The sequence below is a fragment of the Phyllobates terribilis genome, unplaced genomic scaffold (assembly GCF_046119375.1).
Source record: "Phyllobates terribilis strain yellow unplaced genomic scaffold, ASM4611937v1 Scaffold_3__8_contigs__length_932513732, whole genome shotgun sequence".
Taxonomy (NCBI): Eukaryota; Metazoa; Chordata; class Amphibia; order Anura; family Dendrobatidae; genus Phyllobates; species Phyllobates terribilis.
In genome coordinates, this window is record NW_027362763.1 from 484,747,673 (window position 1) to 484,767,255 (window position 19,583).

A 19,583-nucleotide genomic window follows, 5' to 3' on the forward strand; every position below is an offset into this window, starting at 1 on the left:
CCTGTATTGTGCAATCAGAACTTGTCACATACAGTAATTTGTATCAATTCCTGATAACGGCACATTTTTACACCCAATACCTGAGATACATGCAAAGCTGTGTTTGTAATGGCACACAGCTCTGCTCCCCTTCCCCTGCATGGTAATTGTCAGCAGTGAGTTCTCTGTGTCTGGGTTAAACAACCATCTTACAGGGATACACTGATAACGCTGGTTCTGACCTTCTCTAGGGGCGTGTTTTTTTACTTCTCTGTATAACGGCTCCTGCTTTTGATTTGGCAACATCATGCAGGGGGAAAAGTAAATGCCTCCAGAGAAGAATCTTTGCTAATCCCCTCTTGGTTGAAGGGAAAATTAGCATATAAATTTTACATTTATGATATCTCCACAACAGAATGAGAAATTATAAAAATAAGGAATATGTTTTATTTAGATCTTCAGCTACTTCATCATGATGTGGCCAGATTAGATTATAAAATGTGGTGAAAGGTTCTTTTTAAAGTCCTTTCAATTCAATGATTTAACTAGGACTAAAGAAAACAAAGTGTTGAGGTTTTGATTTATTACAGGATACCTTTTTCATTATTAGCTCACAACATATGTTTCTATAACATACACATGTATCAGATTAATTCTGGTTGAGCTGTTGTATACAGTGCTGAGAAATAATATTTGCCCATATTATTCTCCTAGGTATCGTCTATTATTGTTTATCGCTTACAATGAATAGTTTCTGATCCTAAGCAAAGTTAATATCGATATGTAATATAAAACAAAGAGAACCTAAGTAAACACACAATGCATTTAATGAACAAAGTTATCGAACTCTTTTATCACTGACATGAAATGTAGCTGACCTTTAAACTGTTGCACCACCTTTGAAAAGAATACCAGCTTTGTACAATGCGTTCGACCATTTCCTAAAAAATATGGTCTATCCTTTGCATTGCTGTTGAGAAATTGTGCCTAATTTTCCTTGCCGGACTCAAGGGTACACATACAATAAAAGTACTGTAGATCATGAGGGTGCTATAGAGTTCATTAGAAAGTGGTTACTTTCAAAGCCCTTTATTATTGTATGAAAATGACATGTATGATGTAACCAATGTATGTTCAAAAATACAGAAAAAGCTTATTAGAAAATAAAGAAACATAAAAAGTATGTTTTAAAAGAAATATCAGCACATTATCTGTTAAAAAACTCATGGTGTAGGGATGAAGTAAGTATATGTAGCTGCATGATTATAAAATCACATTGAGAAGGTTCCTGTCATATAAAATATATTTAAATAGCTGATATGTAAGAAAGTCTAGATCAAGTAAAAATTATTTGAATGACTCGGTAAATTAAGATTTAGAATGTAACCCACTCAAGTAAATATGTGCTAAGTGAGCAATAAAGTGACATATGCCTGTGTGAAAGCGTGTTTACATATTGGTGATTGTGCATACATGGATAAGTATACAGGCCAGCAGTAAGTACAGTCACAGTGTATAAAAGAGGTCAAAACTAAGTGACAAGAAAATCTGAAAGTATGCAGTTAAATATTATAATCACAAAGACAAAGATATATTAAAGACAAGAAATACATCTAGAAAATATAAAGGACATGCAGCATGTCAAAAACATGTTGTATAGTAAACTCCAAGTGGATACATACCCTGTACCCAGAGTGGGAAACCTGACACGCGTTTTGCCAATGACTTTGACGTAGTGCCCATGTTCTTCCTTTAAGAACATGTGTATTATTATGTTGTATAATGTGAACTATGATGTCCCTTGTCAAAGCCATTGGCGAAACACGCGTCGGGTTTTCCACTTTAGGTGCAGGGTATGTATCTATTTGGAATTTACTATACAACATGTTTTTGACATACTGCATGTCCTTTATATTTTGTAGATGTATTGCTTGTCTTTAATATATCTTTGCCTTTGTGATTATAATATTTAACTGCAGATTTTCTTGTCACTTATTTTGACCTCTTTTATACACTGTGACTATACTTACTACTTGTATGCACAATCACCAATTTATAAACATGTTTACACACAGGCATATATCACTTAGTACATATTTGCTTGGGTAGGTTACATTCAAATAATTTTTACTTGATCTAGACTTTCTTACATATCAGCTATTTGAATATATTTTACATGACAGCAATCTTCTCAATATGATTTTAAAATCATGCAGCTACATATACTTACTTCATCCCTCCACCATGAGTTTTTTAACATATAATGGTTGTGTTGATGTTCACTTTTGAACATACTTTTTATGTTTGTATATTTTCTAATAAACTTTGTATTTTTGAACATACATTGGTTAAGTGTCATTTTCATAGGTCTATATGCTCTTCCTGGACACATAACTGCTTTATTTATATGTTTAGTAATTACCCCTTTGTTATTGGAAGACAAGAACCCAGGAAACGTTTTTTTTTTTCCAGAGGACTAAGATTGTTAGGATGCAGTGGATCGGCTCAGTGGGCGTGAAAATGAATTGGAAGGGAAAATAAACACCTCCCCTTTCTGTCATTGGGGGCAAAGCCCTGAAAAATGATGGAATTGGACCTATTTTAACCCTTTCGCAACCTTGGGTTTTGTCATTTTTTCTTTTTCGTTTTTTGCTCTCCTTGTTCCCAGAGCCATAGCGTTTTTATTGTTTGGTCAATATGGCCATGTGAGGGCTTATTTTTTGCGGGACGAGTTGTACTTTTCAACGCCATTACTAGTTTTACCATATCATGTATGGGAAAACAGGAAAAAAATTCCAAGTGCGGTAAAATTGCAAAAAAAGTGCAATACCACAGTTGTTTTTTTTTTTTTTACCACGTTCACTGAATGCTAAAACTGACCTGCCATTCTTATTCTACAGGTCATTACGAGTTCATAGACACCAAACATGTACAGGTTCTTTTATATTTAAGTGGTGAAAAAAAATTCCAAAATTTGGTAAAAAAAAGAAATAAAAATAGCGCCATTTTCCGAGACCCGTAGAGTCTCCATTTTTCGTGATCTGGGGCTGGGTGAGGGCTTATTTTTTTCGCGCCGGGCTGACGTTTTTATTGATAATATTTTGGGGTAGATCCGATGTTTTAATCGCCCGTTATTGCATTTTATTGTAATTTTGCGGCGACCAAAAAACGTAATTCTGGCGTTTAGAATTTTTTTCTCGTTATGCTGTTTACCGATCGGATTCATTTTTTTTTTATATTGATAGATCGGGCGATTCTGAACGCGGCGATACCAAATATGTGTATGTGGGGTTTATTTTTTATTATTTTATTTTGAATGGGGCAAAAGGGGGGTGATTTAAACTTTTATATTTTTTTAATTTTTTTAAAAACTTTTTTTTTCACTTACTGCATGCTTCTATAGTCTCCATAGGAGACTAGAAGCAGCAGTTGTCTGATCGGCTCTGCTACATACAGGGGACCAGCAGGTCCCCTGTATGCAGCAGAAATGGTCCTGTGCTATGAGCGCCGACCACCAGATCATGACAACCACAAGCGTCTGCTGCAGACCCTGGGTTGTCATGCACGCCCATCGGCGACCCGCGATCACGTGACGGGGTCGCCGGTGGGCGGGGCTTAGGACGCGCTTCCAGGAAGCGCGCGTTAAATGCCGCTGTCGGAGATTGACAGCGGCATTTAACAGGTTAACAGCCGCGGGTGGATCGCGATTCCACCCGCGGCTGTTGCGGGCACATGTCAGCTGTAAGAATCAGCTGACATGTGCTCGGTTCAGTGAGGGCTCAGCGCAGCAGCCCTCACTGAACGGGCAGTACGCAAATGTGCGTACTAAGACGTCATGGGCTCTAAAGGGGTTAATGTTTTCTGTGTGGATGCTTGTCATCTATGTACACCCTGGAGTAGACTGCTATAATTTCGATCTAGAAGAGATCTATTGAGATTTTGTAGTTTCAGGATTTCCTACAGCAGGACTGCATTGTCAAATTATATTATAAAGAGTGGTGTCGCCTTCATGGGATCCACTTCTATGAGCCAGAACAGTGATCCAGTCTTTGGAAACAGCTCCTGTTCTGACAGATTTGAGCTGCCCTTTTATTACATGAACACTAGTGATGAGTGAGAGTGCTAGTTTAACCCTTTGATGGAGCACGCTCGAATGCTTTCCGAATATATTCGGCATGTTAGACAGCTTCAACACATGTGAGGATTTCCTAACAAACAGCCAATCTCTGCATGTGTGAAAGGTGTCTAACAGCCATAAATCATGCAGACGCACTGATTTGAGCATAATATACGAGCACACCGAAGATATTTGGAAAGCACCCGCTCGGTTAATGGATTAAACGAGCATGCTCACTCATCAATAGTGAACACCTATTAAATTGAATAGGTACCGAGTAATATGACATTTCCCCTGTAGTGGCTCTGAAAGGAAAAATGCTTTGCAGTACTTAGCTTTTCCTGGCCAAATTAGCAGTTTCTGTTTCTTTAATGAAAAACTTTTTTAAGTTGCTGAAAATGTAACTACTATTGTATACTACAGATCAGAGTGCTAGCCAAAGTGCCATAGCTGTGACAGCCACAGTGCCACCATTACAGTGTGTCAGTCACAGTGCTTCATAGCAGGGCTAGTCACAGTGACTCCAGTACAGTGTCCTCAATAGTACTCCATAGAGAGACTATTGTAAAAGTGTGTCAGCAACAATATCAACTTAACGTGGATATTTAAGGAGATTGACATACTACCCAAGTTCCCCTTTAAAGAACATGTATATTATTGTGTTGTTTAATGTGAACTGTGATGTGCATTAATAGTGATTGTATTGTGTTCTACCCAACAGTAGGGAAAGTTAGTGTGAACGGTTGGGACTAGCCCAAAGTGGGAGGGGCTAAAGTAAGGGGACAGACAGTTTCCTGTCAGGCAGTCAAATAGAGCTCAGTGTGCGTAAGAAACAGACCTAAGGTCTGGACAGTAAGCGGTGCTGCATGACGTCGATGTTCTGAAGTGAGGAGAGTACGAGATGATAGCGTGAACCGGAATAGACCGAAAAAGAAAAGTGACTGAAAGACAGAGTGATCAATCAAAGACAGGTCCAGGGAGAGGACGCCTAACAGTACAGCCCAGAGTATACACCTCAGAGAGGTAATTGGCCCAGATGGGACAGAGTACGTAAAGGTGTCAGTAGCGAAGGAGATAAGTACCGGCTATACTGGCAACATAGTTCCCTAGAGGAGAAAGAAGATGCGGAACCACGGGTTGAGAATAAGACACTTGCTAACTGGACAGTAGTACTGAGCTGGGTGGTGTTGAAGTAGAGTGAAACAGTGAAGATAGTGAAACAAGTGAGTAAAGAGGAAGGAATAGAGATTGTGTGTGATTAATGTAAAGGAAATGTTCATAAAGATGTGTACCCACTACCTACTGTATATAATTCCCACAAAGTTATCATTAAGTAAAGAGTTTATTTTCGACTGGTGCTCTCCCTCATTTAAGTCCTCAAAATCTGGTCCTGGACAACCAAAGTCATCGTTAACAAGTTCATGTAACATTCCTGGCAGCGTGCTTGCATGGCTTACCATCTCCCACCATGCAAGACCACAATCTTACCTTTCAGGCCAGGCTGCACACTTTTTCTCCAGTACCTGCTGTTTGTATGTCTCTTGTCTGCTGGCTTAGGGCGTCGGCGCTGTTGCTTTCTGATTCTTAAAGCTACAGTGTGCGCAGTCCGAATGCGTCCCCAGCCTGTTGCTGTGAGTCACTGGATACTTAAACCCCCTCCACCCAGTGGGAGGTGCCTGAGCAACACTTTCTTACAGTCTGTGTTCTGTGCAACTGTTAGTTGCCAGGTCCTGTCCTGACTCTAGTCTTTCCGCCACCCTGGGGGCTGAGTACCCAGGGCCTCTACCTGTACCTGTTACTTCTAGTCTGTTTCCACCACCCTGGGGGCCGAGTACCCAGGCTCGTTCCTGTATCTTGTTCCCGGTTCAGTTCCTGTCTGAACAGTGTCCTAGCCCGTTACCTGTTTGTCTCTATGTCTGAATCTTCCCTTTTCCTGCAGTGTCTGAACCTGCACCTAACTCCAACTCGTTGTCTCTGTACTTCTGTTTGTGAGTTTTGTGTCCACTCGCTACTTGATTGTAAGTACCTTGTGTGTATCTGGTTCTGCTTGTCCCCTTTCCCTTCCTCCGTATCTACCTCCTGTGTTCTAACCATCTTCCTGTATTTTCCAGTCTTTTCCATGTGAACAGAGCCCTGTCCTGTCTGCCTGCACCTTCTGCTCTGTTCTGCTCTGCTTGTTCACCGCACCCGCGGTTCAGCTCTGTTCGTTCACCGCACCTGCGGTTCCGTTCTGCTTGTTCTCCGCACCTGCGGTTCCGCTCCGCTCTGCTTGTTCACCGATCCGGCGGTTTTGCTCCGCTCTGCTTGTTCACCGCACCTGCGGTTCCGCTCTGCTCTGCTTGTTCACGGCTCTGGCGGTTTTGCTCTGCTCAGCTTGTTCACCGCACCTGCGGTTTTGCTCCGCTCTGCTTGTTCGCCGCACCGGCGGTTTTGCTCCGCTCTGCTTGTTCACCGCATCTGCGGTTTCACTCCGCTCTGCTTGTTCACCGCTCTGGCGGTTTTGCTCCGCTCTGCTTGTTCACCGCATCTGTGGATTCACCCTGCTCTGTTTGCTCACCGCTCCGGCGGTTCTACTCTGCTTGTTCACCGCATCTGCGGTTTCGCTCTGCTCTGCTGTCCACCGCACCTGCGGCTCTGTTCCTGTGTCCCAGTCTGTACTGGTCCCTATCCTGCCTGCGTTCCTACCTGCCAGGACCCGCCTGCCTGCATACCAGCTGTGCCTGTCAATATCCATCTGTCTGCATACCAGCCGTGCCTACCAGTGCCCACCTGTCAATATGCCAGTCTAATCTGCCTGTTCCTGCATTTCCCGGTGTGGGTCAACAGCTGTGACCGGGGTCTGACCTGGAGTAGCACCTGGTCCCTCTGCTCGGTTCCTCCCTGGTTCACGGAGTCGACTGAGCCGCAAAGGTCGGATCGAGTTGATACTTAGTTATGCCACTCCAGGCACTCCTCGGTTCATTGTACAGTGGGATTACTAATCAAGCTCACGCCAGTCAGTCCGGGCACGAGCGTAACAGTTTGCTCAGGCCATGGTTCCCGTTGAGCCCCAGGGCCCTTCGCTCTGAGACATTTGAATCCCTGTCTGGCGAATACGTGCACTAAGGAAAAAAAATTTCACAAGCTGTGGCCCTGGCGATTTACGCACCAGCCCAAATGGATCTATCAGCACTCGTTCCTGCGGATCCGCCACGGTACTATGGGGATCCAAAACGAAGTCGTGCATTTGTGGAGCAATGCATGCTGGATTTCAAATTCTATACTCACTATTTTCCTACCGATCGGGTTAAAGTAGCATTCATGATGTCCTACCTAGCGGGTGATGCCTTTAAAATGGATCACCCCCCTATGGGAAGCATGGGATCCTATCGTCTCTGACCCGCAGGCCTTCCTGGTGGTCTTTCTAATGGTTTTCGATCACCCTAATCCTGAAGCTTCTGCTAAAGCTTCCCTTCCCAATATCCTGGAGCAGCCCCGATGGGTGATGTGTGTAGGTAGCCTACCAGTTCTCCAGCCTGAAGAGATTGCTGCACACACAGAATCCACACAGGATGACAATGCTCTACAGAATACTTCCCTTCCCAACCTCAAGAGGCAGTCCAGACGTGCAAGGCGTAGAGGTAAACCGTCACGCCAGGTTCTGTCCTCCCAAAGACCTTCTGTTCCCCGGCCTGTAGAGGCAGCTGTCCGCACAGAATCCATGAAGGATGACCATGTTCGTCAGGCAAAGCAGAGGCCAGAACTCAGTCACAAAATCGGATTGCGGTCCTGCTGCGGTTGTTTGGGATCCCCTGACTGTCTTTGTCCAGCGAAGGTTGGAGAATCCCAAAACATTATGCCTGTAGGAGAGGCTGCCCTTGGCATTAGTGTTTCCTCTCCACTGATGACCATGACTGTCTCCATGGCAAGTGAAGGCCTCGGATTAACCAGAAGTTTCGGGCTTAAAGGCTTGAAGAGTCGGTGTCTGATTCCCGTCCGACAACTCCAGAAGCCAGTTTGGGCATTGTCTGCGGAAGGACGAGCCCTACTCAGAAACAGTCAAAATATGTCTGTATAAATTAAGCTCCAGATTGGAGCATTACACATGAAGAAGTTCACATTCCAGGTGCTGTCTGGTTTACCCACAGGTCGTCCAGAGCCGAGAGATCTAGTGCCCGCTCAGGTCTGGAGATCCTGCATGGTGTTTCCTGGGGGACTGCTGAGGTGCAAGGGGTGTCCAGTCCCCATATCTTCAGGACAGTCAGCAGTTTCTTCTTCTTCTTCACCAGATCTGCTAGTCGTTGACTCTCTGCGCGCTGAAGTCTCCGAAGGAAGGGAAGCGGAGGCATTGTTCCCACACAGTCTCGACGATTCTATCAATGATCTGGTTTTAGGCATCACCCCGCCTCGCAGACGTATCATCTCTGAAACCAGACTAAAGTTGATCCCTAAGCAAGGATCCTCCATCTCTAACAAATCTGGCAATAAGTCCGTCAAGGAGGTGGCTACCTCCAAGTCTCTGCACCCCTCCAACCAGGCAGAGGACCTCCAGTTGCCTCCTAAATCCTCCAGGGTGCTATCTGATAACAAATGGAGAGAGACTTTTTTGCACCCTGTACCTGGTACTTCGCCCACTTCATCCAGTAAGCTTGGCAAAGTGTATGTCAAAGCGGTGGTTAACCCCGAGTCTCTGCACCCCTCCAACCTGGTGGAGGACCTCCGGTTGTCCCGTGAATCCTTTGGGGTACTACCCGATATTAACAAGTGGAGAGAGACTTTCCTGTGTCCTGTTCCTGGTACTTCACCCACTTCCTCTGTTGCTGAGGATTGCTCGATGGGAGGAAGCATCCTAGTCACCAAGATGGTGAGACCAGTTTCGTTCCCTCTAGTGGACAGAAGAGGTAATCTTCTTGAAGAGAAGGATCGGCCTCCAAATTCTCTGCAGGAAATCCTTGCTGGCTTGAAGAAGAGGGGGTGTAAAGGGGGGGTACTGTAACATCCCTGGCAGCGTACTTGCATGGCTTACTATCTCCCACCATGCAAGACCGCAATCTTACCTTTCAGGCCAGGCTGCACACTTTTGCTCCAGTACCTGCTGTTTGTATGTCTCTTGTCTGCTGGCTTAGGGCGTCGGCGCTGTTGCTTTCTGATTCTTAAAGCTACAGTGTGCGCAGTCCTAATTCGTCCCCAGCCTATTGCTGTGAGTCACTGGATACTTAAACCCCCTCCACCCAGTGGGAGGTGCCTGAGCAACACTTTCTTACAGTCTGTGTTCCGTGCAACTGTTAGTTGCCAGGTCCTGTCCAGACTCTAGTCTTTCCGCCACCCTGGGGGCTGAGTACCCAGGGCCTCTACCTGTACCTGTTACTTCTAGTCTGTTTCCGCCACCCTGGTTGCCGAGTACCCAGGGCCGCTACCTGTATCTCTGACTTCTAGTCTGTTTCCGCCACCCTTGGGGCACCTAACTCCAACTCGTTGTCTCTGTACTTCTGTTTGTGAGTTTTGTGTCCATTCGCTACTTCATTGTAAGTACCTTGTGTGTATCTGATTCTGCTTGTCCCCTTTCCCTTCCTCCGTATCTACCTCCTGTGTTCTAAACATCTTCCTGTATTTTCCAGTCTGTTCCATGTGAACAGAGCCCTGTCCTGTCTGCCTGCACCTTCTGCTCTGTTCTGCTCTGCTTGTTCACCGCACCCGTGGTTCCGCTCTGCTCGTTCACAGCACCTGCAGTTCCGCTCTGCTTGTTCTCCGCAGCTGCAGTTCCGCTCCGCTCTGCTTGTTCACCGATCCGGCGGTTTTGCTCCGCTCTGCTTGTTCACCGCACCTGTGGTTCCGCTCCGCTCTGCTTGTTCACCGCATCTGCGGTTTCGCCCTGCTCTGCTTTTTCACCGCATCAGCGGTTCCACTTCGCTCTGCTTCTTCACTGCTCCGGCGGTTTTGCTCCGTTGTGCTAGTTCGCTGCACCTGCGGTTTTGCTCCGCTCTGCTTGCTCACCGCATCTACGGTTTCGCCCTGCTCTGTTTGCTCACCACTCCGGCGGTTCTGCTCTGCTTGTTCACCGCTCTGGCCGTTTTGCTCCGCTCTACTTGTTCACCGCACCTGCGGTTTTGCTCCGCTCTGCTTGTTCACCGCACCTGCGGTTTTGCTCCGCTCGGCTTGTTCACCGCACCTGCGGTTTTGCTCCGCTCTGTTTATTCACCACACCTGCGGTTTTGCTCTGCTCTGCTTGTTCACCGCATCTGCGGTTTCGCCCTGCTCTATTTGCTCACCACTCCGGCGGTCCTGCTCTGCTTGTTCACCGCATCTGCGGTTTCGCTCTGCTCTGCTGTCCACCGCACCTGCGGCTCCGTTCCTGTGTCCCAGTCTGTACTGGTCCCTCTCCTGCCTGCATTCCTACCTGCCAGTACCCGCCAGCCTGCATACCAGCTGTGCCTGTCAATATCCAACTGTCTGCATACCAGCCGTGCCTACCAGTGCCCACCTGTCAATATGCCAGTCTAATCTGCCTGTTCCTGCATTTCCCGGTGTGGGTCAACAGCTGTGACCGGGGTCTGACCTGGAGTAGCACCTGGTCCCTCTGCTCGGTTCCTCCCTGGTTCACGGAGTCTACTGAGCCGCCGTGCGACCTTGGTCTGACCGAGTTGATACTTAGTTACGCCCCTCCAGGCACTCCTCGGTTCATGGTACAGTGGGATCACTAATCAAGCTCACGCCAGTCAGTCCGGGCGCGAGCGTAACAGTTCATACACCCAGCCAGGATCCCCACCTTCATATAACGGGCCAGGGTGTAAGAGGTGGGTACCTCGCCCACAACTACTGCCCCGCGCTATGCTATGCTTGGCATAGTCGACAGGATCGAGTCTTGCAGCCGGAAGACCAGAGTAATGCAGGGAATATTCGAGCTATGTGGAGTATCGTGAGCATAATGCAGAAAGTTAGTGGCGCATAACAATGAGAAGATCTTACCCATCGTGGGAGTAGAAGGTACAAAAGGGCATGAAGAATAGTCCAGCCCTCCAGAGGTTACACCTATTGGAGGGAGTGTCATGACTGGAAGTGCCAGCCCACAGCAGGGAGTGGCTGCTTCAGTTAATTAAAATGGAAAGTGAAAGCCGGCCAAGTGAGGTGTGATCCAGGAAAATGAGCGAAGGGGTAGACAAAACGGGATGATGAGCCGAAGAGAACCTCACCAAGCAAAAGGTGGAGCAGTGATGTAAGAAGCTGAGTTACGAGGGAGACGGTGCCATTAGTCTGCTTGAAGTCAAGGAGTGTGCAGTATGATACAGCGACAGAGACAAAGGCAATAGTGGCGCAGTTGGAGCTTATGCTGGTAAGAGAAGGCCCGACGTTCAATGAGAACCGGGAATGACCAGCTAGAATTCCACATCAGACAAGAATGGGACAATAATATTCAACTCCTAAAACTCCAGAAATTGGTCTCCTTACTTTACAGATAATTAGAGTGTTGTAAAAAAAAGGGCATGCAACACAATGATAGATATGGCCCGATCCTAACTTTGTTTGAGCCATCAATTTCTAAATGAGTTATTTTAATTTCTAAATGAGTTATTTTTTTCAAATGAAAAGGAAAAATGTTTAACTTTCACCTTCTTATTTTACTCTATGTTTTTTTGTAAATAAAATATGGCTATAAGAGATTTCCAAATCATTGCATTTTTCACTTATTCTGTTAATAGGCGATAAATGTTTGTGGTCAAATCCTTTTAAGGAAGATTTATACTGTGCCAAAGTGTTTCCCAGGCAGGAACAGATCAGCATAAACCTTTTTTTTTTTTTTAAAATGTAGCAATCACGAACATTTAGTAGTGCATAGGAGGATGGCAGAAAATGAAATATCTCTAGGCTGGTCCTAATTAGGGAGTATTAACATGTGCCAAATATGTAGCAGAAAATTCTGTGAAGTTTCCATTAAAGGGAATCTATCCTAAGCCATCTATATGTGCATGCAGGTCATGGAAAGCTGAATAAAATGAAATCCACATTTTTCTTATATGAAAATAAATTAAGATCTATGGGCTGAATACTGATCTGCATGAGAATCTGCCTATAGAGCTTATTTTAAATGAAGGGGGCGTTACCAGTGTAAGACAAGTGTAACGTATGTGGTAGTGGAACCTCTGTGCCCTGGACCAAGGAGAGCCTAGAGGGATGTAACTAGGCGAACACCTGACTCTTCACTAGAGCCCCTGATGGTGTGGATAGACTTGGCTCCAGATGGACACCAGGTGCTATTCCGGGACAGACCTCGGACACACGTCAGCTAACCCCCAAAGGGGTAGGAAGCTGGCATGGCCAGGAATGGGTGACACGGCAGGCAAAGGCAGGGACAGCTAGTAAACAGGAAAACAGGAAGCATACAGTCTAGATCACGTGAAGTCATTATCGGTCTTACTCCTCTTTGGTCAGACCTCATCTGGAATACTGTGTACAGTTTTGGGCACCACATTTTAAAAAAGACATAGACAAACTGGAACAAGTTCAGAGAAGAGCGACCAGAATGGTGACTGGTCTGCAAACCATGTCCTATGAGGAACGGTTGCAGGATTTGGGAATGTTTAGCTTGCAAAAAAGAAGACTGAGAGGAGACTTAATAGCTGTCTACAAATATGTCAAGGGCTGTCACATTGTAGAAGGATCATCTTTATTCTCATTTGCACAGGGAAAGACTAGAAGCAATGGGATGAAACTAAATGGGAGGAGACACAGATTAGATATTAGAAAAAACTTTTTGACAGTTAGGGTGATTAATGAGTGGAACAGGCTGCCACGAGAGGTGGTGAGTTCCCCTTCAATGGACGTCTTCAAACAGAGGCTGGACAGACATCTGTCTGAGATGATCTAGTGAATCCTGCTTTGAGCAGGGGGTTGGACCAGATGACCCAGGAGGTCCCTTCCAACTCTTCCATTCTATGATTCTATGATTCTATGATATGGCAGATGCTGCCAGGAATGGCTGGTATACAGACTGGTGCTGCAGGTGCTGGCGGAGATTGCTGGTATACAGACAGGCATGGCAGGTTCTGGTAGATACGGCTAGTATACAGATTGTCACAGCTGATGCTGGCGGACTCGGCTGGTATACAGACTGGCACGGCAGGTGCTGGTAGACACGTCAGGTACACTGAAAGAAACAACTGGAATACAGGCAAGCATGGAAAGTGCAAGTAAACAGGGCAGGTATACTGGGATACAAGCACTTGGAACCTGAGAACTATCAAGCGTGCAGACTTGCACACTGCTCATTCACCTCCCAACAGGTGGAGGTGCCTTAAATAATAAGTGTCTCCTAGCTATTGGCTGGGGACGCTTTAAGAAAATACACAATGTCTTTTTAAGAGACCGAGATTGCGCACCCGTGCCCTAAGCACAGTGCCCAGGGATCTGCCAGATGTGAGGAGACCCCGGCTAACTGCAGCAGCAGGAGGAAGCGGGGGCTGCGTACTGGGGCGGTGAGTGAGTCGGCGTCCCTGCGAGGGGAGAGGAGGATGGGAATCGTGAAGGGATGCCGGCGCTACAACAAGCACTGACTGACACTTTGCTGTTAATCACACTCAGATCTGCAGTGAGATCAGAACTAACAGTACAGCAGAGTTAACACAGTAAAACATAACTAACAGGGCACAACAGAAGTAAACCTTTCCTCATTATAAGCACATTTGCATATGCAGTTGTCTTCTCACAGTGTTGTCAGCTCTGCTGTACTGTTTCTCCCTCACACTGGCTGCCTGTGAGATGGAAGCTGAAACAATATTAGAGGACAACTGCAGCTGCAAATTGTGCAAATTACCTTTGCTGTACTATATTTGTTTTAATCTCAGAGCAGATTATAAGAGCAGAGAGCAGTGATTACATGTCACACACTGGCAACGCCCACTTTAATTTATACTAAGCTCTGCAGGCAGATTCTCATGCAGATCAGTGTCCGGCCCATAGATCTTAGCAGCTTGTTTACACTTAGGAAAAATGTTGATTTCTCTGGAATAAGACACTGGATATTAATGTATCATTTTATTCAACTTTCTATGAACTCCATGCCCATATAAACGGCTTAGGTGGTTTGATCCTGTTGATAGATTCTCTTTAATCTAAATTAGCATTGAAGAAATAAATGCAAATGCTGAAAATACACCATTTAGTGCAACCTTTTTTAGTCTAAGAAGTTGCTTCAGCAAATTTGCAACATATTAATGTACACTTATATAATGAACAAAAAGGAAATCTGCTCCTATAGTTTCTTGTTACAAATTTACAGGCTTTGGTAATGATGCTATTTGGAGGTTTAATGGGTCTATTATTGTTTGCTTCAGAGCTATAATTATGCAAGTGCTGTGTGACAGTACCATTTGGGTAATATTTTAACAATATTACTTTCCATTACCACTTTCCATAAGGTTATAATGGCCCCAAACTAATTTTAAGTCTATGCCAGTTGGTAGGAACTGTAAACTATAAGTGGTGAAGGGAGGGTGCGCCACCCCATGGTAACACAGAACAAGGTTGGATACTACAGTGTTGAAGACTGGGCGGCCCATAATTTGGAAGCAGGGTAGATCTGCAGTAATAGAGAAATGGATTTTTGAGACTATCTGAATCTCTAGAAAGAAGTCTACAATAAGAGACTGGTGAAAGAATGAAAGGCTTCAAGTGGCGAGGGAAGCCAATGCTAAAAGAGAAACAGTAAAGCCCCATGTAATGGAAGAAGGTGTGAAAAAAGCTGTAGAGGCAAAACAGTCAAAACTAGCAGTTTGGTAGCTATTAGGTTTGACTCAGCATGTTCACTATCAAATCCATAGAAAAATCTCAAACATAAGACATAATGGTCAAATCGTTACCTGTGGGATAAGTTGAGTATTCAGCAACCTTGCAACTGCAATTGAAACTTCCGAATAGCTATCTCCAATGACGGCTTTTACCTTGGGTATATAATCGGAGTAATTACATTTAAATGCCAGCTGCTCCCCTGAAGTGTTGTATGTAGATAGGAAACGTAATGCTGCCGACATGGCCAATGTGGATTCCGAACAAGTGTCATAAATTTCATATCCAAGTTTTATTCCAGGTATGAGTGATACATTGTTTACCATCTCTATAGCGTGAGCCATGGAAAGTAATTGTAAGAATTCTTGCATCTCAAATCTGTAAAAATAACAAAAATACATTAAAAACTTAATTTTATGTGATCATTGTATGACCAAGAAAAGTGTAGAAGATGTGGCTTACAATTGAAACAAACTTACTTTGAGAGATACTGACAATGGGAGTACATAGATACTGTACTGTAGATTTTAATGGACCCATTTCCTTTTACAGCGTAATCTGTAATGGTTACAACATCCCAATAAAGTCAGTTATTCTACTATATATACACATAGTGCCTTGAAAAAGTATTCATGCCCTGTGAACTACTTTTCAACATTTTTTCACATCATGCCCAGAAACACTTCCATCCAAATTTTTATCCTCTCATTATATTGTAGTCATCATATTATATAGCACTGTGTACTTACAATTGCTGATTTTGCCCTTCTGCCCAGTTAATTATTCTGTTTTCCATTAGGTCTATGACATCACGTGATTAAAAACTGACTAGCTGAATCCTTCAGTAGAGATGAGCGAACCCGAACAGTAACGTTCGGGGTCCGTACCAAACACCTAGTGTTCAGACATGGATCCCGAACACAGATTTCCTCAGAAAGTCCGTGTTACTGTTTGGATTCAGCAATAGAGAACAAATGGAAGTCAGCTCACCTTCCACGGATTTCAGCGTGTCGAAGCCAGGAACAACGTGTGGTCACACATGCAATCAATGCAAAAAAAAAGTTAAAAATTCCAGCTTCAAAAAGTTATATTAAAAAATTCCAACTTTTTATTACATCATTTTAAAATCTGATGAGGTCATAAGGTACATGGAAATTCACATAGCAACGCATTTCCAACGCCAATCAGCGTTCTTTGTTAAACTGTTTGGGTTTGGCTGTTACCCTCACTGTCATCTGCGTGACAGTGTGGGAAACGGGATCTGATTGGTGGTAATATCATTACTGCCAGTCAGAGCGCTGCAGGATCAATGATAACAGTGAGAGTAGGCGCCGCTGATAGGAGTAGTCATCAGCCAATGCCTGTGCTCAAAGTAAAAAAAAAAGTTAAAATAAATAAATACATATTGAAACAAAAAATAAAAACACAGTAATTCTCACATACACCTAATCCCTGAAGCCCTTGTCCCCTGTAATAAAAAAACCCACCATAATGCTCACCTTAACCCCTGAAACCCATGTCACCTGTAAAAAAATTAAAAAAGTAAACCACCATAATACTCACTTATCCGCCGTAATCCATGTAATCCAAACTATCCCACGACAATCTGACTTGTATAACAGTCACATCAGCAGATGTGACTGTTCTACCTGGAAGCCGGCTACACACTGACAGGAGCGTAATTGCTCCTGCAGTGTATAGTGCTGAGCTGCCATGAGAGAGTTCACAGGAGTTCATTAGCTGATGAGCTCTGGTGATCTCACTTATGGCACCACTGCCTGTGTGAGAAAGTTCTCTAACAGCAGCAGTGCCATAAGTGAGGTCACCGGAGTGAGGTTACAGGAGTTCATCAGCTGATAAACCCCTATCAGGTGATGAACTCCTGTGAACTCTCTCACTGCAGCTCAGCCCTACACACTGCCTCTGTCAGTGTGTAGCCTGTGTAGCATCGGCGTCTCTGCCCCCTGCTAGGCAGAGACGCCGTTCCCCTCACCTCTCTGCTCCGTGCTCGGCATCCTCCTCCCGCGCTGCTGGCAGCACGCGCTGCTTCCCAGGCACTGTGCTTAGGGCGCGTGCGCGTGCTCCCTCTCTCTTAAAGGGGCCGCGCGCGCCGTCCTAAGGAGTCCCCGGCCAATTGCCGGAGTATCTCCCATATATAAGGCACCTCCTCCAAAATGGAGGTGCCCGAGCAAAGTTGTTTGCACTGTGTCTTCCTGTGCTTCAGCCCTCAGGTCCCGCTGCTAGCCTGACTTCTCGTCCTGCCTGCCAGCCTGTTATCCGCCAGTTACCTGCCTGTTACCTGCCTTGGCTATCTGTCCGCTCACCTGGGAGCGTCCACCAGTTACCTGCCTGTTACCTGCCTTGACTGTCAGACCGCTCACCTGGGAGCGTTCACCAGTTACCTGCCTGTCACCTGCCTTGTCTGTCAGACCGCTCACCTGGGAGCGTCCACCAGTTACCTACCTGTCACCTGCCTCGTCTGTCAGACCGCTCACCTGGGAGCGTCCACCAGTTACCTGCCTGTTACCTGCTGTCTCAGTCAGCCCACTCACCTGGGAGCGCCCGCCAGTTACCTGTCAGTTATCCGCCTCGTCTGTCTGCCCGCTCTCCTGGGAGCACCTGCTTGCTTTCTGCCAGCCTGCCTGGAGATCCTGCTGTCACTTGCCGTGACCTCCTGCCTGTCTACCCGGAGACTGTCCCCGTCACTTGCCGTGACCACCTGCCTGTCTACCCAGAGACTGTACCCGTCACTTGCCGTGACCACCTGCCTGTCTACCCAGAGACTGTCCCCATCACTTGCCGTGACCACCTGCCTGCTTACCCAGAGACTGTCCCCGTCACTTGCTGTGGCTACCTGCTTGCCTTCCCTGGGAGTCACACGCTTCCTTACAAGGACTTCCCCTTTGTATTGCAGCTCAGAGGTTCCACCTCCCGGTCCCGTTACAGTTTGCTCGGGCCATGGAAACCGGTGGCACCCAAGCTCCCTCACTCTCGGACCTATGCCATGAACTATCCCGTCAGAGGTCCCAACAGGAGTCCATCCTGAGTCACCTGCTTAGTGTTAACTCCCGCCTGGACACACTGACTGCCTCATCGGGAGCTGCTTCCACTCGCACAACTACTACCCCGGCAGCATTGCTGCCCATCAATACCATGGCATCCCTTCCCGGTCCCCGCCTTTCCGCCCCGCCTCGTTTTGGTGGAGACCCCGGCCTGGCACGGGGCTTCATTAACCAGTGCACCCTGCACTTCAAACTTTTGGCACACCAGTTCACCACCAACCGGGCCAAGGTGGCCTTCATCATGTCCTATCTCACTGGGGAGGCACTGGCCTGGCTAAATCCTCTATGGGAGAGAGGAGACCCCCTGGTGTCCAACTTGCCAGCCTTTCTCACGGCTTTCCGGAAAGTCTTCGACGAACCAGGACGAAAGACCTCTTCTGCCTCCTCTCTGCTACGCCTCCGCCAAGGGAGTCTCACTGTGGGCCAATATGCTATACGGTTCCGTACCCTTGCTTCCGAGCTTGCCTGGGATAACGAGGCCCTGGTGTCCGTCTTCTGGGAGGGCCTATCCGGCCGGATTAAAGATGAACTTGCCGGTCGGGACATTCCAACCACCCTGGATGACTTTGTGACACTTGCCACCCGGATTGACATCCGGTTCCAGGAGTGTACCAAAGAGGTCACCCGTGAGAGGAAGTTTCCCCGCCTTGCTCCTACTTTCCAGAGACCCGTCTCTTCATCTGTAACTCCCCGGGCGCAATCGCCAGAGCCCATGCAGGTCGACCAGACCAAGATGGTCAAAACCCGTCAAGAGTCACGCCGTGCCGAGGGGAGCTGTTTCTACTGTGGCAGTAAGGAGCACCGGATCCGTTCCTGCCCAGAGAGGCCGGGAAACGCCTGTGTCTAGGATCGCTCAGAGAGGTCGTCCTAGACAAGAGTAAACCCTCTCCATCTCTGATGCTGTCGGTCTCTATCATCTGCGGGGAGAACTGTTACTTTGAACTAGCTCAACTTGATTCTGGAGCTGCCGGAAATCTCATTTCTCAGTCCCTGGTAGAGAAATACCGCATTCCCACTAAACCTCTGGCTGAACCCTTATCTGTCGCGTCCGTGGATGGGGGCCTCTTACCGCAAACCATCCAACTCATCACCTAACCCATAACTCTGCAGGTGGGAATGCTGCACTCTGAGAGCATCTTCTTCCATGTTCTACCTGGACTCTCTCACGCCCTTTTGTTAGGCCTACCTTGGCTCCAGAGACATGCACCCGTGCTGAATTGGCAGACCGGAGAAGTCCTACGCTGGGGGCAGGACTGCCATAAGACTTGTTTAGTTCCTGTTCATCCTGCTCGTCCCTCTCCTTCTCCAGCCAATCTACCCGGCCTACCGGTCCCTTATTGGTCTTATGCTGATGTTTTCAACAAGAAAGAAGCAGAGACATTACCCCCTCATAGACCATACGATTGCCCAATCGACCTGGTACCCGGCGCTACTCCACCCCGTGGGCGTATTTACCCGTTGTCCGCTGCTGAGACCCGGGCCATGTCTGAATATATAGAGGAAAATCTGGCCCGGGGATTTATCCGGAAATCTACCTCCACGGCGGGAGCAGGCTTCTTCTTCATTAAAAAAAAGGATGGTCCCTGTATTGACTATAGAGGTCTTAACCGGATCACGGTGAAGAATAAATACCCCCTTCCGCTCATTCCTGAATTATTTGACCGTCT

The 19,583-nt window shown here is 46.4% G+C and overlaps 1 protein-coding gene across 1 annotated transcript in view; it reads right to left on the reverse strand.

The window, feature by feature from the left end:
• The window catches only part of LOC141258195 (G-protein coupled receptor family C group 6 member A-like), a 61,863-nt gene that overhangs the window by 11,740 nt on the left and 30,540 nt on the right, over positions 1 to 19,583 (reverse strand). The window contains exon 2 of the mRNA XM_073673191.1: positions 14,929 to 15,232. Coding sequence (XP_073529292.1) covers positions 14,929 to 15,232 — 304 coding nt within the window. The remainder of the gene's footprint in view (positions 1 to 14,928; positions 15,233 to 19,583) is intronic.